General features: G+C 33.0%; 1 protein-coding gene and 1 non-coding gene across 2 annotated transcripts; one reads left to right on the forward strand and one right to left on the reverse strand.

Annotated features, from left to right (window-relative positions):
- The first annotated feature begins 2,495 nt into the window (after positions 1-2,495).
- LOC148575221 (small nucleolar RNA R71) lies at positions 2,496-2,602 on the forward strand. The gene has a single exon (XR_015906109.1). It is a non-coding gene; the product is annotated as a small nucleolar RNA R71 (small nucleolar RNA).
- Positions 2,603-13,849: 11,247 nt separating this feature from the next.
- Positions 13,850-17,277, reverse strand: LOC107628484 (gamma-interferon-responsive lysosomal thiol protein-like). Its single transcript, XM_016331137.3, has 5 exons — positions 16,899-17,277; positions 15,637-15,702; positions 15,342-15,479; positions 14,558-14,650; positions 13,850-14,010 (listed from the first exon to the last, which is right to left on the reverse strand). The coding sequence occupies exons 1-5, from the start codon at positions 17,208-17,210 to the stop codon at positions 13,930-13,932; spliced, it is 690 nt and encodes a 229-aa protein (XP_016186623.1). The 5' UTR covers positions 17,211-17,277; the 3' UTR covers positions 13,850-13,929.
- Positions 17,278-17,714: the final 437 nt, after the last annotated feature.

Consider the following 17,714-nt stretch of genomic DNA (forward strand, 5'->3'; position numbering starts at 1 on the left):
TTGCTGGAGCATTGCAGAGTTCGAATGGCATTCTCCTATAGGCAAATACTCCAAAGGGGCATGTGAATGCTGTCTTATCTTGATCTTGAGGGTCCACTGCAATTTGATTATATCCAGAATATCCATCTAGAAAACAATAAAAAGCATGACCGGCTAACCTCTCAAGCATCTGATCAATGAAAGGGAGGGGGAAATGATCCTTCCTTGTAGCAGTGTTAAGCTTCCTGAAATCTATGCACATTCTCCATCCTGTGACTGTTCTTGTCGGAATAAGCTCATTCTTTTCATTCTTGATCACTGTCATCCCTCCTTTCTTGGGAACTACCTGCACAGGACTTACCCAAGGACTGTCAGAAATAGGGTAAATAATACCTACTTCCCATAACTTCATTACCTCTTTTTGGACTACCTCTTTCATAGTTGGATTGAGTCTCCTTTGTGGTTGCACAACTGGTTTAGCATCATCTTCAAGACGGATCTTGTGCATACACTTGGTTGGACTAATCCCCTTCAAGTCACTAATGGTCCACCCAAGAGCTGTTTTATGACTCTTGAGCACTGAAACAAGTGCCTCTTCTTCTTCAGGCTTCAGAGAAGAGCTAATAATCACTGGGTATGAATCATTTTCACCCAAGAATACATATTTCAGAGAAGGAGGTAAAGGTTTGAGCTCAAACTTGGGGGCTTCCTTCTCCTTTATAGGCGTGTTCATCAGCTCCTTTTGGGATGGTGAATCATCAACTTCAACTAATTCACACTCAGAAATAGGATCTAGAGCATCATCAAGTACCTCAGTTTCCAGTACTTCTTGAACAAGTGGTTCAATAACATCTATTTTCATACACCCCTCAGAATCATTGGGGTGCTTGAGGGCTTCAAAAACATTTAGGACCACTTGTTCTTCATTGACCCTCAGGGTTAATTCACCTTTTTGCACATCTATCAGAGCTCTACCTGTAGCTAAAAAGGGTCTATCAAGTATAATAGAGGGTTTTACCTCCTTTTCCATGTCTAATATAACAAAATCAACAGGAAAAATAAATGGTCATACTTTAACAAGTAAATCTTCAACCACACCTACAGGTAATTTAATAGAAAGATCAGCAAGTTGAAGAGAAATACGAGTGGGTTTTACCTCCTCAATTTGAAGCTTTTTTATCACTAAAAGTGGCATGAGGTTGATGCTAGCTCCAAGATCACATAAAGCTCTCTGAATGCCGACTTCTCCAATGGTGCAAGGAATGATAAAGATCCCTGGGTCTGGCATCTTCTCAGGAAGGGTGTGTTGAATAATAGCACTGCATTCATTGGTTAACACCACGGTTTCTTGCTCCTTCCAATTCCTCTTGTGGGTCAACAACTCTTTCATAAATTTAACATAGAGAGGCATTTGCTCCAGAGCCTCTGCAAAAGGGATGTTGATCTGCAGCTTCTTGAAGACATCTAAAAATTTAGAGAATTGCTTTTCTTTGGACGCCTTCTGAAGCCTCTGAGGATATGGCATTTTTGGCTTGTATTCAGGGGCCTTTGGCAAGGTGGGATAAGTGTCAAGAGAGTCAGGAAATGGGTTGTCTGCACGTTTAGGAGGGGCGTGCTCTACTTCTTCCTTCTTCTCATCTGGAGCTTCCTTTTCAATTAGATCTTCATTGACCTTAGTCTCAGAACCAGCTACCTTACCACTTCTCAATTGAATAGCCTTGCAATCTTCTCTTGGGTTCACTACTGTATCACCAGGGAATGTATTTGAAGACCTTTCAGGTAATTGCTTGCTCATTTGACCCATTTGCACCTCCAAGTTTCTAATGGAGGCTCTGGTTTCTTATACGAAACTCATCATCTTCTCCCACTTAGAATCTTCTTGGGATTTAGAATTTGCCTGCTGAGGTGGTTGTTGTTGCTGAGACTGAAATTGGCAGTTATTATAGTTGTTCTGTTGAAAACCGCCCTGAGAGCTATTGTTGAAGTTCTGAGGTCCCTGAGGTTGATCTCTCCACCCAAAATTTGGGTGATTCCTCCATCCCTGGTTGTATGTCTTAGAATATGGATCATTGTTGGGATTCCTAGGGCCACTCCCCATGTAATTCACCTGTTCAGAAGAGGATTGAGCACAATCATAATTATCATTTTGCATAAAGTTACCTGTCATGTCATAGGAGGTATCTTGGGGTGAATTTTGAGTGTTGATAGCTGAGACTTGCATGCCATCCATCTGTTGAGTAAGTAGATTTATCTGCTGAGACATAAGCTTGTTCTGAGCAAGAAGAGCATTAACAGCTTCTACTTCCAACACACCTCTCTTTTGAGAGGTCTCAGATTTCACAGGATTCCTGTTAGATGAGTAGAGATATTGGTTGCTTGCAACTAATTCAATCAGCTCAATAGTCTCCTCTGGTGTCTTCTTATTGTGCAATGAACCGCTTGCAGAAGTATCTAAGCTCATCTTGGACATCTCACCCAAGCCTTCATAAAAGATATCCAGTTGGGTCCATTTGGAGAACATGTCTGGAGGGCATTGCCTAGTCAGTAGCTTGTATCTCTCCCAAGCTTCATAAAGAGTTTCACCCTCCTTCTGTCTGAAATTCTGAACCTCCAACCTAAGCTTAGTCAGCTTCTTTGGTGGGAAAAATTTAGTGAGAAATTCAGTAACGACCTTTTCCCAAGTATTCAGACTCTCCTTTGGTTGGGAATCTAGCCATAGCTTTGCTTTATCCCTCAGAGCAAACGGGAAAAGCATGAGTCTGTACACCTCTGGATTCACTCCATTTGTCTTCACAGTATCACATATCTACAGAAAATCAGATATGAACTGATTTGGATCTTCATGAGGAAGTCCATGATACTGGCAATTCTGTTGCACCAATGTGACCAATTGTGGCTTCAACTCAAAGTTGTTTGCATTTATATGAGGCACCACGATACTTTTTCCATAAAGATCCGCAGTAGGGGCAGAATAAGAGCCAAGCACTCTCCTCTGTTGATCATTCCCATTCGGATTTACCACATTGGCATTAGCATTATTATTTGCCATAGTGGATTCTGCAGCCTTGCAAAGTCTTGCTTGTTGCAGTCGCCTGAAAGTTCTTTTAGGTTCAGGATCAAAGTCTAAGAGATGTTCTTTGTCTCTATTCCTGCGCATACACAAGCAAAAAAAAACAAGAAAAAATGGGACTCTCTACGTCAGAGTGCAGAGAAGTTCCTGTGAGGTAACTTGTGTAAAATAATAAAATAAAAATACTAAATAAATAAATAAAATAAAAAATTTCGAAAATTTAAAAAAAATAAACAGAAAAATTAAAATAAAATTGACTGGTAACACCAAACTTAAATTCAGAAATAAAAAAAATAAATTTTTAGTGCTAGTTTATTTATTTAAATATATTTTTTTTAAATTAAAGACAAAAAAATAAAAACAAACTAATAGAATATATATAAAAAAAATAAATAAATAAAGTAATGGAAGGAAACGGAAACAAAAAACGAAAATAAAATAAAAATGGAATAAAATAATAAAATAAAAACGGACTAAAAAAAAATAAAACGAAACAGGGGAAACGAAGAAAAAAAAAGAGAAAACAACCGAAATTTTAAATTTTATTAAAAAAATATTTTTTTTTTGAAAAAATAATAAAATAATATTTAAATAAAATTAAAATTAAAACGCCTAATCTAAAAAATCAAACAACTAATAGTTGTTAATCACAGTCAATCTCCGGCAACGGTGTCAAAAATTTAGTGCGGGATTTACAACCACACTTACTAACCGGCAAGTGCACCGGGTCGTACCAAGTAATACCTTACGTGAGTAAGGGTCGATCCCACGAGGATTGATGGATTAAGCAACAATAGCGTTTGATAGGATTAATTAGACAAACAGAAAATAGTGTTGGGAGTTTAAAGACATTAAACAATAGCAAAAATATTAAAGAAGGGCAAGTAATTAAGATGGGAATAATATATGGAGAAGACAGTTAAGGTTTTAGAGTTATCTATTTTCTGGATTGACTTTTCTTATTAACTATTTTAATCATGCGAGATTTAATTCATGACAAACTAATTGTGACTAGACCCTAATTTCTTAGACCTTCTTAGTCTCCTCTAAAATTCATCAACTGCCAATTCCTTGGTCAATTGATTCCAATTAGAGGGTGATGATCAAATTCGAGTTTATATGCCACAAGAATCTTAAATGTCCAAAAATAAAGAGATTATATGTCACGTATCCCGTTAAATACAAACAATTAGAAATTTAGGATAATATCTTTTCAAGCTATTTTTCAAGTAAAGAGTTTTTCCAAGTTTTACAAGAACTCAAATAGAACATGGGTCATACTTCCGTTCCACCCAGATTCATAAAATAAAGAACGAAAACAATTATTGAAATATAAATCAAAATATGAATTAAAATAGAAAAATAATATTATCAATCCATACAATAGACAGAGCTCCTAACCTTAACAATGGATGATTAGTTGCTCATGGAATATGAAATGTAAATTTGTATGAAATAATGTTGTGGAATGTTGTGTTGGAACCACCCTATTGGGATCCCTTTTATAACTAATCCTAATAATTTAAAAATCAAATTTCTAAAATTAAAATTAAAATAATATCTTTTCCTAAAATAAGATTTGAATTTAAATTCGAATTAATTAACAAGTCTTCAGCTGATGGGTGGGACCACTTGATTTGTCCATTCTGCAGCTTCTAATCTGTGATTTCTGGGCTAAGAACTGGGTCAAAACAGCCCAGAAATCGCCCCCAGCGTTTTTCTACATTTTCTGCACGTGGCACATGTGACGTGTCCGCGTCGTCCACGCGTTCGCGTCATTTGTGCAGATTTCAGTCCACGCGTTCGCGTCAGGCACGCGATCGCGTCATTGCGATTTCCTCCATTCCGCGCGGTTGCGTGAGCCATGCATCCGCGTCGGTATTCGCTGGTCATCTCCTTGACTTCTTCTCTTTCTTTGCAGAAACTCCATCAAATTCCGCCAAATGCTACCTAAAATAAACAGTATTGTACAAAACTCAAAATAGCATCCATAGTGGCTAAAATATAATTAATTCTTAATTAAATTCAACAATTTAGATGCAAATTCACTAGAAAAAGATACACAAGATGCTCACGCATCACATATATCCATGTTCGATTATAGTTTTCCTTTTATTTAAATATGCTTACTATATGGTCAACTGGAGGATTGAATCGGTTATTTTTTTTTCATTCTTACACGGATTGTTTTTTTTAAGTAAACTAATGCATGTATGATACGAAAATTGGCTCCTGATATGAGATACCAAATACTAATTTTAACTGAAATTGGTGGCTAATTTAATATCTATTCGCGTTGTTGTTTCTGGCTGTGAACATTGATTTATAGGGCTGCCATTTTGTTGGATCGAGTTAGAATATTTGACATCAATGATTGTTGTGTTGGTAACTGATTCACCCTGTCTATTGGACCAATTGAACTGATGCTGATGGAATCCTTTCTGTTTAGGGGTGTTATACATGTATTGGATGGTTGGTCTTCATGATAGATATTTTTACCGGTTTAATGAGTGGCCTAATTGAGTAAGCATTCGGATGGTTGGTTTTCACAGTCGATTGAGTGCTTGCTTGATTATGGTTTTTCTTTTAATTAAAGAGGCGTATTGAATGGGCAAATGGAGAATTGATTTGGTTGATGTCTGATTTTTTTTATATTTTTTATGTCCCTATGTGGTTTCTTGTTTTTTGGGTAAACATATGCATGTATGACGGAAAAACTGGGTTCTGATCTGAGTTACTAAGAACCGATTTTAACTGAAATTGGTGGCTAAATTAGTATCTATTCGCGTCGCTGTTCCTTGAATATAGTTTTCCTCCTAATTCGATGTGCTTACTATAGGGAAAATTGGAGGATTGATTTTGATGATCGTGAATGGCAATTTGATGTTATTAGATTGAAGGCTTCATTAAATCAGTTGATGTTTGATCAGTTTTTTGTTTTAATCTTTTTTTTGGTTGATTTTGTTAGGTCAACACACCCTTGTATGATGCGCAACCCTAGTTCTGATCTGAGTTAGAAATAACCAATTTTTACTGAAATTAGTGACTAATTTAAAATATATTCGAAACACTATTGCTGGCTGTAAACACCAATTAATTGGGCTGCCATGTTGTTGTAAGGAATATGGATTTGGTACCAAATATTGACTAGATTTTTTAAATGTTACCTTGTCCTGTTATATATCTTGTTTCTGGGTTATTAAATATTGCAGGTGTCAGCGGCATGACATCAGTCCAAACTTCTGCAGTTGATACGAAGAATCAGGTGGGTAAAAAGGTATGAAAATGTTTACGGCATCGCCCATACATACAGAGGACCAATTGCGTGATCAGGTGTTAGCATACTCAGAGCACCTAGCACGAGGACGTTGATGCGACGGGCTGAAGGATTACCACCTATGGAAAAGGTCAAGGGCAGAAAAAAGTAGCATACTCATACTAGAGTGTAACTTTTGATAAGCTTGTTTTGCTTATACATTGGTTCTAGTCTTGGGAATTTATTTATGTGAAACTAGGAGGACGTAACTGTAGACCCTCTTTTACCTTTTGTAATTTTGTGAATATGTTGGTCTTCATTCACTCAGGCATGACATTCTAACAAATGCATGAAAGTGAACATCCATTTTCTCTGTGAAAGAAAACATCCATATTCTAGCTAAACCGAACATCCATCTATCTATGTCTTCATTCAAGGATTTATCTTTAGTTTTCCAAAGTGGAACGACTTGAAATTGTTAAGCATTGAGTTCTTGAAATTTGAACTTGAGTCAAGTTTTCATGAAGCGTTCTGAACAGATGTTACAGGAAAAGTGAACATCTATTTTTTCTGTGAAAGTAACCATCCAAATTCTTACTATAACGAACATCCTGTCTTTATCCAGAGATTTATGTTTACTTTTTCAAAGTCAAATGACTTGAATTTGTTAAGCATTGAGTTCTTGAGTTTTGACATTGAGCCAAGATTTCATGAAGCGTCCTGAACAGACGCTATAGTGATCGCGGTCTGAACATCCAGTTATATGCAAAGATGAACATCCAACATTTGTGAGTGGGGATAATCGTGTAATCAATAAGTGGGATCATATAATCAGAATGAACATCTATCTTGTCTAATAAATTAATAAATTAACCATCCGGATAGATACAATAACGGTGAACATCATTAATATTTAGAAACGAACATCCAATTTTTTTTTAAAATAAACCCACTCTTTCTGGATCAGATAACCGTTTTCGTCTATGGTATCTAATACATGAATTACGTACTAAAAGTCATGTCCAACAGAAACTAACTATTGTCGAATGAGCTTAACAAAGACATGAACCCACCAAATTGGTGGGGCTCATTGTGGCCAACATGAGCACCGACCTCTAGAGTCCAAACCTCATAACCAAGATCCATCTCTTTACTTCCAACCTCAATAACGTCCGATAGTTGCATGGCCTACAATTCCAAAAAAATGATAAGATAAATCCTTAGTATATATCATTTGCTTGAAACCTCACTAACCAGCACAAACAATGCGACCAAAAAAAAGAAATCAAGTCAATCATTCTACCAAGCACATAGACCAAAAAAGAAACCTCACTAACCAGCACAAACAATGTCACTATACATCACATACATGAACATGCAGTAGATACAACTACCAAGCACATAGTCCAGACATCGATTTCAGAGCCAATGGTGACTAGAGTTGTTTTTTTTACTCATTTAGTGTTTATCATGTGTGATTATATGTATATTATAAACTGAACATGCAGAAAGCATATTAAGTCGCCCATCCGTTGATAACTAACTCTTGGCTATTTAATTTTCATTATCAAATTAAATCTTAATGATGATAATAACATTCGCTGTTTTTCATATTCAACAATCTCATGTTTATACATGCAATTTACATTAAGTCATGTAAATTCATATACCAATAAAAGTTAGTCCAAGAAAGACCTAGTTTCATCCAGCGTCACATTAATATGCCATGCTTAATTAACACATGCAAATTCCTCATACATAAAAGCATACCATGAACATAAAATCTTCATAAATTTGGTTGAATCATGAATATTTATGATGCATTTGGGTAAGCATTAAACATAAAAATAAACATGCCACTTGCATTGAGCATGAACATCTAATTCACATGAAAATAACCATTCATTATCAATGCATTCAACGAACGTTGCTCACCATATTAGATTTCTCACCCTCGACGACATCATGGTTTGCTACGTGTTCATGTGCATGTGATGAATTCTCATTGCCGTCGGAAGATGGAACACGACACAGCGGTTCAACTAAATTGGACTCCATTAAAGAACTTCCGCGGAGTGATAATACGAAGACAAACCTAATATGTAAAATGTTGAGGAAAACATTTTGAAAATGTGTAATATGCTCAAAAGAAAGTGAGGTTTTCCATAATTAAGAAGCCTAAGTAACTAATAAAGGAATAAATGCAATTAACGTGCAAACAACTTAGACTAAAGCAATTTAGAGTGAATTGAGGCTGGAAAGCTTGGTTACTGCAATTGTGTATTGAATTTGCAAGAGTTAATCAAAATTAGCACAAAGACAATAATCAAGGCAATAATAAAGAAGCCCACTTATTCATGTCAAAGAGTATAAAATAATCACATAAACACAGCCCTTTGTTCAAAAAGCAATAATATTGATGAAAACTAATTTTAATTGCTCAAAAGCTTCAAAGAACGAGTGATGATGCATGTGATCATTTATGTTCAAAACCAACATGAATAAACCATTTCATTCAAATCACTCAATAAAATATGGTATGCACTTCTTAAAAATATGCCAAACAATTGATAACATCTGAATTTTTAACCAAATTGGTGTTTTGATAAAAAATCACAAACAAGTGCATAACAAAATTCAAGTTCAAACATCATTAGAAATCACATAAAACTGCACAATTGTAAATTATAATGCCTTATGAGAATAGAATTTAAGTCAAATGTTGGCCACACATAAGAATTAACCAAAAAGATTTCATTTAGGCATTTCATCGAGCATATGGTGTGCATCATGTGAGTATTCAGTTCAATGGAAGCAGCAATCAACCCATAAAATTCAGCCAGCAAACACATTGAATCTAGCAACAGATATTAACTAGTCCTAAGCCTAATCTATATGCAGAAACCAGAATTAAAAGCAATGAAATAAATAAAATAGAAAGAACTGAGGACAAGGAAAGGACATGCCTTCCGCATTGATGGCTACCGGCGACTGAGAGAGAGACGCGCGACGAGAATGAATGGGGCCCTCTGCTACTTTTTCTGTCGGCGAAGGAGAGACAGACGCGCAGGGGAAGAGCTACGGGGGCCGACGATGGTTGACAGTGGTGGAGCTTCTACCGCCGGTGAGTGGGATGATTGCTGAGAGTGACGGTGACGGTTTTGGGGGAAAGAGGGTTATTGGGTGAATGGTGCCAATAAATTAGGGTTAGAAGATAACAACGAAGGGAAAGAGGGAAGCAGTTTTTGGGTGGATTTAGGTAATTGACCAGAATTTTTATTTCTTTTAAATTTTAAATTAGGAATTATTTAAAATTAAATAATTACCCATAATTTAATTTTAATTTCAATTAAACCCCTATTGTATGCATTGTATAATAAAGCTATTGTCTTCTCCTACTTTTCCAAAATAAAAAGATTCAGCGATAATTGTTTACACTAATGAAGCTGAAAAGCAAACAAAAGCGAAAACATAAAAAGAACAACCAACACAAAAAATTACCAAGAAAAACAAGGAGAAGAAAAGCAAATCTCAAATATTGAAACAAAAGAAAACACCATCATAGTACATCATGAAGAAAATTGGATAGAAAATGAAGTTGCATCACTAATTATGATGGAGGAAGGGATTGAATCAACACTTCAAGCTCCTCCAAATGAAGGAAGACTACCTAACCCAATGGCGATGGATGATGGAGAAAAAGAATTCATGGAAATGGATAAAGAGGCAAGAGATCCAAATCTAAGCTTAATGGAGGGAATGGACTTCACCACAACTGAAATCAGTGCCCTTAAGGACACTAAGATGCATCTAAGTTAAATTTGGTTCCAATCTTTTTTATTGGTTCTTTATTATTAGTCTTATCTAGAACGTTAGGGGTTCTGCCAGCATATCCTTTAGGCACACTCTTAAAGAAATTATAAAATAGTATAAATTAAACCTGATATTACTATTCTGCTGGAAACTAAGTGCAACAGTGACAATGCTAGGAGAGTTATTCATCAGCTTGAGTTTTCTAACTTCATCTTAAAAGAAGTCCAAAGATTTGTGGGTGGAATATGGATGTACTGGAATGGAGCTGACCTTAACATATCATTTTTAGAGACTCATAACCAATAGATTCACATGAAAGTTCAACTTCAAGGAGAAAGGAAATGATACATGTGACAGCAGTTTATGCTAGCCCCAAATTCAATATAGAAAACTTTTTTGGTCGAAGCTTCTCAACATAGCTAACAATATGACAAGAGAATGGTTAGTGGCTGGAGATTTCAATGAGATTAAAGATGGATCTGAAAAAAAAGGGTGGCGACAGTAAATATAAGAGTGTGTAATAGATTTACGAACTGGATTAATAATTGTGGGTTCATTAATCTAGGCTACATTGGAACAAGATTCTCTTGGAGTGGTCTTCAATGGGAAAGCCAAGATAGAGCCTTCAAGAGATTGGATAGAGCGTTTTGTAATCACTCATGGAAGATTAGATTCTGAAGGATTACCATGTGTTAATAACACGCAGCGGAAGAAAAAAAAAGTAATCCTTAAAGATCTATTTTATACTTAAACTTTATTCCAATAATATACAATATATAGATCAGATCTAAATATCTGTGTACGCTAGTAAAAATCACTTTCTCCTTCGATGGTACGAAGGCGCTATGCGTATCCACACCGAGACCAACCTTTACTGTTAACTCCTTGACCAATAGACATTTGATCTAAATTGAGAATCTCTTTGCAACTTTTGCACACCATAAAATTCTTCTCCAAGAATTAGGCTCACATACACTTATGTGTGTAGAGGTAAAGGAATAAAACCATTGTGTTTTATTCTCATCTATCTCTTTCCTCTACTCTTGACATACATATATATAGTATAAAATTTGTTACTGATTTTAAATTTGATTCTCAATTCAAATTTAAATCATATCTTTAAATTCCAAATCTGAATCCTTTAAATTTTATGAATCATATCATAACAATTTAAAACATAATCGATTTGGATCTCATCCAAATTTATAATTCAAATTTAGAAATAGAATAACTAATTATTCTCAAATCTCATTTAATATTCCATTTGAATTAATATAATTAATATAATAATATTCCATTTGAATTAATATAATTATTTATTTGATCAAATCAAAATAATAATTAAATAATTCTACAGCAAAGATTAGAACACTCGTTAGTGTGTGACCCCATAGGTTCAATACTGAGCGGGTAGTAAATTAGTTATACTAAATTTACTAATCAAGGTTGGCGTCTAACAACACTCCTCAACGACCCGATAGTATGAAATAATATATTTTTACTAAGAACCTTAGAAGAACAGAGTATAATTCCTTCCATCTTTCCAGCTCTTGGTTAACCCTTAGAGTATGGTTTAATTGTCAAACTCTAACTTGTTACCATTGTTATAATGAACTGTAAATGACCTAAGAAACTCATTTCTTCATTCATTCAATTCCCTTGGCCAAGGTTTTATTCATCTCAATCATTATAATCATAGAGCTCAAACTCTTTACCGAGAGTTGACGGATTTCTTATTGACTAATCATTCATTTTACAAGTATTTAAATCATACCCAATATCCATTCAACTAGCACCCTAGGGTATTAGGTGTCCGGAATCAAAGTATAATAAATACATTGTTAATTACTATGACAGTCGCAAGTCAAAGGAAACTCTATTACCATGTTCATCTTAAGAATATCCTATTGACAAATATACGGTAATTATAACCATTTAGGAATTCTCAAAGTGAGTCAGTTCAATGGTCATATCTCTATATGCACCATCTATATATATAATTTAATAAATGAGATCTATTAATCTTCATCCAATGAAGACCATTATATATATATTGATCTTTCCGGATTATTAATGTCCTTTTTAATAATCCTATGACCAAGAACAATTTAGATTAAATCATAAAAGATTTATCTCTTAATATTATGATCACTATCACAATGATAAATCTCTAAATTTAATTAAGGACCTTATTATATTAACATTTTAATATAATAATAATAATAACAAATTATTTGAGACATGATTGATTCGATTGTGGTCATACTCCTTATTCCCAACAGATTCTATGAGTAATTATTGAAGTCTTGCCTAGAACTAACTCTAACCATCACCCTCTTCTCATTAAAATGGATAAAGATAGGATTGTTGTTCAGAATAGACCCTTTAGGTCCGAGGCTATGTGGACCTTCCATTTAGAGTTTACAGATTCCATCAACAACAGCTGAAAGAAGGGGATAGGAACACTAGATATTACTATACTAAAATCATCATCAGAAGAGGAAAGAACAAGATACACAAGTTCAGAGACTCTGAAGGAGAATAGATAGAAAAGGAAGACCTAAAGAGACACATAATCAACCACTTCCAGAGCCTTTACCAAGATCATGTAAGTATTCTTCCGATTGGGAGATTACATTTAAATCAACCTAATTTTTGTGATTTGGATTGCCGGAATTTTATGGCTACACTAACAGGATTGAAAATAAAGAATGCTACTCACAACATCGGATCTCTGAAAGCCTCAAGAAGCGATGGTTTTCCAACCCTTATATACAAGAAAAATTAGGAGCTCATGAGAGAAAAAGTTTGTGATTTCATCTAGAATTGTAGAAGAAATCCAAGCCTCATTGGACTTTGCAACAAAACCTTACTAGCACTAGTGCCGAAGCTAAATAATCCTAACCTCATCAAACAATTCATACCTATATTGCCATGCAACGTGAGTTATAAGATTATAACCAAGATTCTAAAGAAAAGGATTAAACCTCACCTTAATGATAGAATAGCTATCTATCAATCGAGCTTCATTCTTGGAAGAAAAATCCAAGATAATATTTTGATAGCTAAAGAAATGATAAATACAATGAAGAGGTTGAAAGGAAAAAAATAATTTATGACCATCAAGATTGATTTTGAGAAAGCTTACGACAAACTTAATTAGAACTTCATTGAGCATAGACTTCATAACTTTAAATTTTCTCAAAGCTTATTTACTCTTGTCATGAGTTGCATTAGTTTGGTCTTCTATAACATCATTTGGAATGGAAGCAGGACAGAGGATTTTGTACTATATAGAGGGTTGAGATAAGAGGACTCAATTTTGGTATACCTTTTTGTTATATAAACTCTCCCACTTCATTAAAGACCAGATTCAAAAACATATATAAAACCTATGAAAGTAAGAAGAAAGAGACAGCGTCATTTCACATTTAATGTTTGCAGATGATGATTTGTTTCTTTTTGCAGAAACCACCACTGAGCAGATGAGGAATATTAAAAAGGTGATGAAAATGATTGGAAATGCAAAACACTAAACTGTGTAATTTGCATTAGCATTATATTTCTTACATAAACACACAAGTCTTTAGGTAGCGTTTGTTTTGAAGTACTAGGATAGAGACTGAGAGACTGAGACTCAGTATCATATTTTTAATTTTTCAACACAAAAATTTATATATCTTATTTTTTTCAATAGTAAAAAATTTATAACTGTTTAATATTTAAGAGAATCTGTATTTTCTTTAATTATATAGCTCTCAATTTACAAGAGTGGAAAAAAGATAACAAAGTTGAATCCTTCATTTCATTTCTAACGAATAGGATTGCAAGCATCTGGAACAGCAATGCCTTTATAAGCCTTGCAAACAAAGTACGTGAAATTTGCATAGTCCTGATCATGAATTAACACAAAAACATCATTAGTCTTTGTGATGAGTGTGTACATAATTATAATTAATTATGATCTAGCAAAATCAAAACTATTAAACCAACCACCTTCATCAGTCCATGACTCCAACAAAAGGATTTTAAATTAGCTCACTCAAAATGATCAGAACGAAAAAATCAATTAATCTACTACATCACATTTTCTTTATATTTTACATATTATAGGTATTTCTTCTATAAAATAAGTTAGTTATAAAATCTTTTCACTAATTTTATTGTTATTGCAAATTTGTAAAGATACTCACTGCTGTATATATGTGTAGCACTATCTTTTATAATCATTCAATAAAAAATACATACAGAAAATACCTATTTTCTTCTTACCTTCTAAGTTTTATTAAAAACATCAATAATTCATTTACTACTTTAAAATGTATTCAAGTATAATATATATTACTCAAATATATTGATTTATAAATGTACTAATTTTTTTAAGTAAACCAATATGTTCATGAATGAGAAGAAAAAGAGAGATAAATTAAAGGACAAACTTGGGCAATTGGCTGGTTGTTAATCACCACCCATGGCAGAAATGAATGGGGTGGATTAAGCTTTGTGGTTTCATCAATGCACTTCTTTGCAAGCTGCATATAATTAAATTCAAATTCAATGTTAAAATAATATAACACTTTTTTTCTTGAGGAATAATAAAAGACTTTAGAAGTTAGAAAAATCTACAACTCTAGTATATAGTGGAAACTCACCTGGAGTTAATTTTATGTAAAATTGATAACTGAGAGTTGTTAAATGATAATTTAGTTAAACTTATCAAATTATTTAACAAATTCTTAGTTATCAACTTTCCATGAAAATTAACTGCATATGAATTTCCATAATAGTGTACAGTGTTTGATTGAAACGTGCAATCATACTTAGGTGTAGCTGTATGCTAGGAAACGAAAAATGACAAATATGTGCCCATAAATCACGGTAGTCAAATAGAAAATAAATAAATAAATACTAGAAAAGTTTCACAATCTAATTAACTAGACAGTTAATTTTTTTAAATTAACATTAAATAATTTTTTAATCTTAAATTTTATATCCTAAATTCTACAAAACAAAAAATAAAAACTAAAAAAATAGTTTATAATAACAAAATTTGACTAATATTATCTGTTTAAAAATTGATTTCTTATACTACTTTTGTGGATAAATATTAGTTTTCTCGTAACCAAATAGAATATCATAGCAAGTACAAACTCCCAATTCACATTGCTATGTTATCTTATCTTAGTTAGCCTGAAAAAAAACTAAAAAAAATGTAAAAATAACCTCTGTTCCATTTCCTCTGCTGCAATTGAGTATAGATGCAAGAGGCAAACCCAATTGATCAAAGCAATCCTGCCACTTATTGCTTCTTCCCTCAATTGCTAGAAACTCAAAGCAATAAATCAATCCATAATACTTGCCCTGCATCATAATATATATATTTTGTATTTTAATATATATTTTATATTGATAATTAATTTTAGTATACAGTTAATATGATTGAAAATTATTAAAGCATTTGAAATTAAGGTGTTATTTATCTTAAAGAATTAGAGAAGAAATTAAACCTTATACTCACCACATCAGACCATAGATTCATAGCACATGATTCCAAAGAATTTAGAATGCATTCATCTTGTCCATTCTGCCAAATTATCATGCATAATTAGTGTGAATCAAACATTGAAGATTATACATCGTATTCTTGTTAGATATTTGTCCAAATACAAAGAGAATTTAAAACCAATTACGAATGGAAACTTAGGAAAACAAATTAAAAATATTGAAATAAACAATGGCTGAAATCATGGAAGATTTTATAAATATTCTATGGATTGCACTAGTTATAATGTGGGATTGTAATGTGGGGTGTCCCTTAGTCTTGACATGAAAATGAAATTTTGTCATGTCTAAAAATGTGGTACAGAAACAAAGCCTGGTGTCCACATTTTTATTTTTTTTAAAAAAAAAAAAAAGTAGAAATTCAAAGTCTTGTTAAAGTTAACCGCTTAACCCCCTTTTCAAAAGGAAAACCATTTTTTTAAAGAAAAATAGTGAATACAAATATTTAATTTATTTTTATAAAAATAATATTAGAAAGCTCACTTTCTATGTCAATATCACTTAATTTTTTAAATTATTTTATTTATTTTAAATTATAAATTATAAATATTAAATATTCTAAAAAATAATAATTTTATAATTAAAGTTTTTTTTTTTATTTTTAAATTTTATAAAGAGTAAATTTGTCAAAAAAGATAATTTTAATATTAAATATAACATTGAAGATCACTTTAAACAAAAAAAAATGTTAAAGCCAATTTTAATTTTGATCTCAAATCTTAGAGACCAAAACTTTACTTATCGATATTGACTAACCAAAAGTTAGTTCTTACACTTTCTCCTCTTCAAAATGTGATAGGTTATAAGAATTTCTTTTAGAAATGAACAAAACTGTCATGGTTTTTTACTGAGATAGTAAACATATATATGAGTCAAGCATTATTGAGTCTCCTGAATCTTGATAATAAATTACTTTTGTACTTCCTTGTCTACTTCAGTTTTTTATGTAAGGAAAAATAAGTGAAAAGGAAGAGTGGCAATGCATCAGTGATTAATTACATTGTTGTTATCATCAATTCTTGAATCAATAGAAGGAAATAAATTAAACTCATTTCCTTTTAGTTCTAAGTTCTCTCATATAATTGAGCTGTTGGCAATTAAGTAATCAACTATCACCACTCTAGAGCAACCAAAACTAAAATCAATAATGGCAATATTTTCCCGGTAACACACAAAATTAATGAAGATAATATAATTAGAGCTAAAAGTAACAAGAACCTGGCATGATATGGAATTGTTGGTGACATTGACATGAGAATTGGCATAAGGGACTAATTGGAGATTCACAATGCTGATGAGATTAGTGTTGAATATCTCATAAAGATTCTTGATTATGAAAGTAGCACAAGGTTGGCACAAACTTTCATAGTACACTGAGAGATTAACTTTATTATTATTCTGATCAGCAACAAAAAGTGGACTAATAATCTCATCACTACCCTTTGATTCATAGATGAAGATGAAAAAAAGGACTAATGCCATCACAATGGTTATTGCTGCTGGTTTTGGAGAAACAGAAACAGAAACCATCTTTGTTTTTTTTTTTTTTTTTCTTTTCTCTTGATCATGAAAAGTTAGAGACTTATTTGGTACAGTGTTTTTTAGGTTTAAGAGTGTGTAAACTGTGAAATTTGGAAGAATATTTGGTTTGACACGTCTCTTATATATGAGAGCAAAGGGGTTTGTGCGAAGTGAGATGCTTGCTGTACAGAGTTTCCTTTTTTGAATCTTGGAGAAAAATTTTTTCTTTGCGCATATATGGCTCAACCCGACAGGTCAATGACTAATCTGTCGCAAATCTGAATTTCATTCAAAGATTTGCCGCTAACTAATGTGCTGTTGCATGCAAAAGGCGGAATTCAAATTCTCTATGGTTGATTAAATGGATGCCAACCCAAATTAGTTTTGGAAAAAAATTATTTAATATAATTGATTTTTTTTAGAAAAAAACATTATATAGGTTTTAGCTGCCTCTTCTGTACTGTTTGGTTCCTATAGAAAAGGGGAGATAATGTTAAATGGTAGAGCTCATTT

Source organism: Arachis ipaensis, chromosome B2, assembly GCF_059453495.1.
Source record: "Arachis ipaensis isolate K30076 ecotype BB chromosome B2, ASM5945349v1, whole genome shotgun sequence".
Lineage (NCBI taxonomy): Eukaryota > Viridiplantae > Streptophyta > Magnoliopsida > Fabales > Fabaceae > Arachis > Arachis ipaensis.